This window comes from Vitis vinifera, chromosome 7 (assembly GCF_030704535.1).
Source record: "Vitis vinifera cultivar Pinot Noir 40024 chromosome 7, ASM3070453v1".
Classification (NCBI taxonomy): Eukaryota; Viridiplantae; Streptophyta; class Magnoliopsida; order Vitales; family Vitaceae; genus Vitis; species Vitis vinifera.
The window spans coordinates 538,584-545,610 of record NC_081811.1 but is presented as its reverse complement, the minus strand read 5'-3'; the positions used below and the strand labels follow the sequence as shown (position 1 = coordinate 545,610).

At 37.0% G+C, this 7,027-nt stretch overlaps 1 protein-coding gene across 1 annotated transcript; it reads right to left on the bottom strand.

Moving 5' to 3' along the window:
• Positions 1-3,228: 3,228 nt before the first annotated feature.
• LOC100264878 (auxin-induced protein 22D) lies at positions 3,229-4,406 on the bottom strand. Its single transcript, XM_002281660.5, has 3 exons — positions 4,106-4,406; positions 3,794-3,996; positions 3,229-3,693 (listed from the first exon to the last, which is right to left on the bottom strand). Exons 1-3 carry the CDS (start codon positions 4,309-4,311, stop codon positions 3,542-3,544), a joined length of 561 nt encoding a protein of 186 aa, XP_002281696.1. The 5' UTR covers positions 4,312-4,406; the 3' UTR covers positions 3,229-3,541.
• Between the last annotated feature and the right edge of the window lie 2,621 nt (positions 4,407-7,027).

The following is a 7,027-nucleotide window of genomic DNA, read 5'->3' as shown; positions in this document are numbered from 1 at the left end:
GTTCTTTCTTGAGGTTTGAATGTTTCTTTCATAGAAATCATGATATGTTCACTAGCTATACTCTGACTAGTTATACTAGAGTTTGCAGTTTTCCAGGGTGCTTGGGCTCTAAATCTGGCTACCTCAACCCACCACATTTATGATTCATCTAAAATCTCTAACCTCCCCAAATTCATTAGGAATTTAAGTGGAAAGTCGCATGCAATATGATTACTAAAACACTTCAGAAGTTTAACATGATTGTTGGCCTTAGGTTGGCAGGTAATGGGAGCCTGACCCCAACATGACCCTTCAGGCAGATTGGCAAGTTCAGGTTGGAGTTTGTATTTAGTTCAAGTATGGATGAATATTTCACTTCACAAAATCGAAGCTTGGAGTGTGTAATGTTCTTTTCCTTTGAATGGTTTGGATAAATATTCCACTTAACGAAATCAAAGCTTGGAGTGTTTAATGTTCTTTTCCTTTGAATGGCTTAGGTTGGTTGCTTTCCTTGCAACATCTCTTCAGTAGCATGGTTTTACCTATCAAAAAAAAAAAAGACCTTTGCAGTAGCATGTGCTAGTTGTTTGGGTGGCCATCCTAACGCCTGAATATCAGGGTTTAGGTCCAGCTATTCAAATTAGGCATTGGGCTTTATTTCCTACATGTATATGCAGCATCTTATTCAAATGCTCGGCTTGGAGAACCCACATGAGAAATTACTTTTTGGGTTCTCCGAAAGTTGCTGCAGTTGTAAAAGCATCATGACAGCTGAATAGATGTTAGCTTAGACCCAGTACATTATTATTGCTTCAGCCTTCAGAGTATGTGGTCATAGAGTTGAACAAAACATTTTGTGTTGTTGGGAATGGGTGAGTGGACATTCCAAATAGAGGGGTTGCTTTTTCTTATTGCTTTTAGTCACTATGGAATTGGGACCAAGGTTTAGGTTCTTTAGCAACATGAAGGAGAAATCCTATTGGATGAGTTGTTGATCACAACTAGTGTCTTGTGTATCTTCTAATCCTGGCAGGTGGGCTTTGTTGAAGCAAATACATTACTAATTTGATGCCATGAAGCCTAGTGGTCAAGTGGATAAAGTGATGAAGGTTGTGAAGATCATGGGACCATACAGATACTGTTTGGATGGGGTTTTGAAGTTGGAATATAAAAAGAGGGTATTTATTTGGTGGCAGCATTTTCCTGTCTTGAATATGTTTTCAGCTTTTAGGAGGTGAACCCCACAACTGCAATGCAGTTGCTTGTAGAAGTGTTGCTGCTGAAGGAGTCATCAGGATTCTGTGGTTGGAGTAAAGTGGCTTTAGTAGTGGAGTTCACTCCATTTTTTGTATTTCTAAGGCAGACTCAGACAGTTACTGAACTGTGATGTAAGATAGGTTTATACTTCAAAGTATCTTTAACATAGATCATGCATTGTATTGAGTTCAGGATTCGATGTCATTATTTTTGAGAATATTTGAATGTAGATGCGCTTCCTAAATAACTTAACCTGTATCCAATTTAATGTTAACCCAGAGGACTGTTAATAGGTTAATGCAAGACACAACTTGATATATGGTTTGAGTTCTGAGAAGTCAAATCATTCATCCGTTCAACAAGAAAACAGAATCTAAAATTGCCAACAGAGAAGGAGGCCTACTGCTTGATGGCTTTGCTTCATATGTCTGGATGCAGACTCCATTCCAAGTACCAAGTCCTATAAAAAATTATTAAAGGAAAAATAGAAAAGACTACTGGGTCCATCCTCTGCATATGAACAACATAGAGGGCTTCCACCTTCATGTAATAAAGACTGTCATCTGTTTGAATATTGTAAAACCCTTTTGCGGGTTTTGTGCTCATTTACAGAATAAATTTACATTGCTTGTTGAGACTTCCAATTGATTTTCTTGTTTTTCTTGTTCTTTGAGATGGTCAAAATTGATTACCTCTTGGACTATGTACTATCTCCATCCTCAAGCCATTCTCTTTACATGGATGAAATTTTTTATGCATCTTTATTGCCTTGGTGATCTAAAGGAGGTTTTGTAAACTAGTTGATTGACCAGCTGTAGGCTTCCAAGAGGGAATTGACCAAATGATCTGCTATTTTCCCAATCTTGCATCTAATGTATTCATTATAGGATTATTTCTTGGTCTTAGGCACTTAATATTTTGGCACAAAAAGATATGCATCAATTTCCCAAACCATGAGAAAGGAAATGCAACAAGGCCGATTAGGTGATCTTCCTTTTTTTTAATGGCGAATCATTCATTATTTATGGATGCTGTTTGTAAGACTTGCCCAGTTGTTATTGGTGGAAATTTTAGATGCCTTGAAGTTTCTTTTATTTATATTTCTACAGTACTTGAAGCTATCGCTGATTCATACTGAATGCACATAAGTTTGGAAGCATGGAGTCCCCTGACTGAACAATACCATCCTCTATGCTTAGATATGAATATCCTAAAGCATGTCAGATGCCCATATGATCTAGTTAGGGTTTTGCTGCAATCTCCTTTCAATTGTAGCCTTCTGTGTTCTAGGAGACTAGGACATCTTTTTTGTGAAAGCATAGAATATTGTGCTAAGTTTTGAAGCAAATCCCAAATGCCAATCTGAATTTTAAGGACACTATGATTAGCCAGAGATTAACAGAACCACTGCTTATTAGGAATTCCAGCAATCTAACTTTAATGAACTCATTTCTGGGTGTTTGATTATTTAACTTGTTTAGATGATGCCTCTGGTGTAGATCTAGTCCCTTTTCTCTTCAGCTCAGTGGTATGGTTTTCCTATCTGGTCCCAAATTTCTACATTTCAGACGTATTAGGTTCTTCTAAAACCTAGTTCCTGGATTAAAACTGGAACACCCCCACAAGGTGGATTGCTCTGGTATTTTCCCCTCCCATCCCAGCCCTAGGTATTTACAGAAATTATGGTGACCCAGGTCACAAATTTAATCCAGCGCATGGGGCAAGGGGCTAGATGACTTTGAAGTTTACCAATTCAATTAGCTCACTGCCCGTGACACACTTCCCACTCATCAATTTTTGAGGATTATTCTACTGGAAATCCATTAAATGGCATCTGAATTTGAAGAAATCATTTCTGACGATATGAAGTTGATCATTGCAGGGCTTCAAAAGACTTGAATCCTGTTTAAATTTGGTTGTTGTTGCATCTCTGGGATATATAAACCCCTCTTATGATCAATCTTTTAGTTTCTTTCAGCCAAGGCAGATATATATAGCTTACACAAAATGTTGTCCTTTCCTCTTTTCTATATTCTTTTGATAATACAGAGCCAAAAAAACAGCAAATATCGGGAAAATTGTGAAGGGTAAAGCTTATTTTCGTTTTGTACACTGATATCTAATGTAGTATAGGTTTGGTTTGATGAGTTGTTACAAAACTCGACAGCAAGAAAGTATTATCAACATTTGACATATATAGATCTATCTTGTGCTGTGTAGGTGAAAACCGAGAGCCCAAGCCAAAAGATTATGTGATCTGATCATCAGAGCCTCCCCATCGTTAAGTAATTCTAATTTTCGGGTTTCATTCCGATCCCTTCATGATTCTTAGCCTCTTACAGGATGAGATGAACATCTCCCATGGAACATCTCCAACCAGCATCCAGTCACCATCTTTATCTTCATAAGCAGGGGTATAGTCAGATCCATTGTAGCCTTCCCTCTCTGAGTACTCACCTGAAGAAGTAAAAATACCATCAAACTCATCAGTCACCATAAACAAACATAGATCATCATCATCATAGATCACTAGTGTTGAGAATCTTATCCTCCTTACCTATTCTGAACTTGAACATATTCTCCAAGGCGTTGAGGAGCTCCGGGTAGCTCTTGTAAACCTTGAGATCGATCTTTCTGAGGTAAGGAGCTCCATCCATGCTCACTTTCACGTACATTCCGGCCCCCTCGGCTTCCCCTTTCCTCTGTTGGAAGCTGTTTTTCCGGTATGATCGGACCGGCGGCCACCCCACCACTTGTGCTCTGCAAATTCATCACATAACAGTATATTAGTCTCATTTCATGCAACCAAAAAAAAAAAAAGGGGAAAAACCCTAGTCATCGATCAGTCCCTAATCTACAAAGTACTTACTTTGGTGGAGGGGCGTCGTCGTCGGCATCGGATATACAAGAGCTGCTCTTAGACCTAGTCTCCTCGGCCATCTCCGGCGATGCTCTCTTTTTGCTCCTAACACTAGTAGATGATTGTTTCTCAGGCTCATTGGTCCCCGGTAACCCTAGTCTTAGCTCGGTCGCCTCAAGATTAAGTCCGTTATCGTAAACCACTGGCTTCTCCATTTTTCCCGATGATTTTTCCGGTGAGATGTTTTTGAATTCCGATCAAGAGTTGTAATGATGAAGAAGTGTTTGCTGTGATGAGAATGCTGGGAGGATGAGAGAATTTTTATAGTGTGATAAGGGTTTGGACAATATCTAGGTGACTTGTTCTCTTCGTGCATGAATTTCACACGGGGAAACACTAGGCCCACACGCTGTGCTCCTACGCGCTAGTGGAATGGACAATTAGACGAGGGAGAAAGGAGGGTGTGTGAACGGGGTGCACCACGTGTGGGGGAAGCGCGTGGGGTAAGGTGTCGACTGGGAGGGACATGCACAAGTAAGGGTGTTGGTGAGAGGAGAGACAGATGTGGGGCAGGTGTCGCGTGGTGAGGGGACAAGGGAGGGACAAGAGGAACCGTTAGTATTGAAGAGGGTGGACCAGGAATGGACGGCGGAGATATGGGGGTGGAGAGCAGGGCATGTGAATGAATAGCATGGGCATGTGGGTGGAGGCTGGTGGAACCCATATGGGGTGATGCACGGCATGTGGGATGCCATGTGGACATGCCCAAGCCCCCATACTATTTAATTTCCCATGAGAAATTTCAATATCTCGTTTTATGACATATTTGTAAAAAAAAAATCCTAAGGTTATTAAATTGATAAGTAAATTTGAATAAATAAATAGGATCTTGATCAAAACATAAACAAATAAGATTATTTTTTATTATATAATTGTATTATATTAAAATTCATCTTTTTATCTTTTTATATAACATTTCAATAATTATTTTTTTTAAATTTTTAATAAAAATAATTTATTTAAATGATATAGAGATCTTTATGATTTTTTTTAAAATTAAATTTTTTTTTATATAATATCAAAAAATTATTTTCGATATTATAGAAAGATGCTTCCTCTTTCTTTTTTCTTAATTTTCAACACATGACAATCCAGATTTGGTTAGTGGTTGGGATAATAGAACCATGATATGTAAGATGGCTCATTTGTAGAGCTTATGAGGAATTATCGTGAGATATTGAGATGAATATGTCGGGGGACATGATTGAACAAAGAGAGAGAAAATCTATGGGGATATTGAGAAATGTGGAAATGGTGGGGAGGAAATTAATATACAGTTAGCTAAAGGTTGAATCAAAATAAAGTTGTTTCGAGCGTGTGGAGTACGGTACTCCATACACCACCCTGGAGGACCACCTTGGGCCAATTCATAAAAGTTCAAGATGCCACCTTCTCCACCTTTTTTTTTTCTTTTCTTGTTTTTTTTTCTTTAACATGTGATTAAAATTAGTTAAAACTTTTTTGTCTTTTTGGATTACTTAATCTTTATAGAGATAAATAATTTATTAATTTTTAAAAAAATTCTTCAAATTTTTTTAATTGAATTATCTCCCAAATTTCCAAAAAAATATTCCAAAAATGCTAAACATATTCAAGATGAAAAAATAAAAAATAAAAAATAAAAATCTAGAAGTATGTTGAAGAAGGTGACAAGAAAAGTTGGTGATCATTGATTGCTTGTATGCATCTTATATTAAATGGCCTAAGATTTTCTTGGCTTAAAAAATTTCCAGGTTAGCTAAGGCGTGTGATGCATGACACTGAACCTGCAGGGCCACCACAATGAAATCCATATAAGCATCTCTGCCAGCAGAGTTGGCCAGTTGAGAAAAATTTGTGGTTCCTGAGCTGAGTCTCAGGTGGTGCAGTTATGGCCAAAATCTTCTTAGATCTCAAATGCTTCACTGAGATGGGGATGTACAACAAATTGTCTGTTCCTGCATAAAATGCGATAGCGCAATGTGATCGTTACTTCTATGAGCTTCGTCCACAAGTTGTTGACATGAGCCCTTCGTGTGTGGATTTCATAGCCTCTCAGAGACCAGGGTGGTTGTGCAGCAGCTGTGATGGAATGTGCCGACGGCGACTCGGGTTTTTTGCGTAGTAATTGTGAAAAGTATCGCGATGATACAGTCATCGGCATTGTCCTCATCATCATCATCATTAAATCTATTTTATTTAATATTTTTGTAAATTTTTTAATATTAAATAAAAGATAAATTATAATGTGGAGTTCAATATGGGGTGATTGAAAAAGCATGGGAATGGTAGGAGTAAAGAAATTGCTGTGGAATACTTTTACTTTTATTGGTGTCGGTCGGCACGCTTTTGACATATTGGATAGAGTGAGAATAAATCCTAGAATGGAAATCAAATTTTGTTCGCCTCTGGATAAGGATTTCTTAGTGGAGAAAAAGTTGATCATAGAAAATGTATTTTTCTTGTGTTTGGATGCAATGAAAAAATATGAGAAAAAAAAAAATAGGAATAGAGGATGAACAAGGTTTAAAAGATTTTTTTATTTTTTTTTCATTTTACTTAGAGATGAGAAATATTTGGGGAAAATTGCATTGCTTAAACAATCTTATTTTACTTCCCTATCAATATTTTCATAAAAAATTAAATAAGAGAAAAAATAATAAATTTTATTCTTATAATTGTTTGGTTTTAGCCAATTTAAAAGAAAAAAAATAAAAATTTAAAATCAATAAATTATTTTTTATGTATTTCTTACAAAAATTATTTTCCTCATTATTTCGTTTCTTATTTGAAACAAAAAATCATATACAAGAAGCAAACACAATCCAACACTCAATTGATTAAACCGTTATTTTAGTGGGCCTAACTTTGAAGAAACATTAGTGGTGATAT

Excerpts from the sequence above, each read along its gene's own strand:
- LOC100264878 (XM_002281660.5), bottom strand. The coding sequence starts at position 4,311 with ATGGAGAAGCCAGTGGTTTACGATAACGGACTTAATCTTGAGGCGACC. Across the intron at positions 3,997-4,105 it reads GACGACGCCCCTCCACCAAA|AGCACAAGTGGTGGGGTGGC; the intron begins GTAAGTACTTTG and ends ATGAATTTGCAG. Across the intron at positions 3,694-3,793 it reads TATGTTCAAGTTCAGAATAG|GTGAGTACTCAGAGAGGGAA; the intron begins GTAAGGAGGATA and ends TTACTTCTTCAG.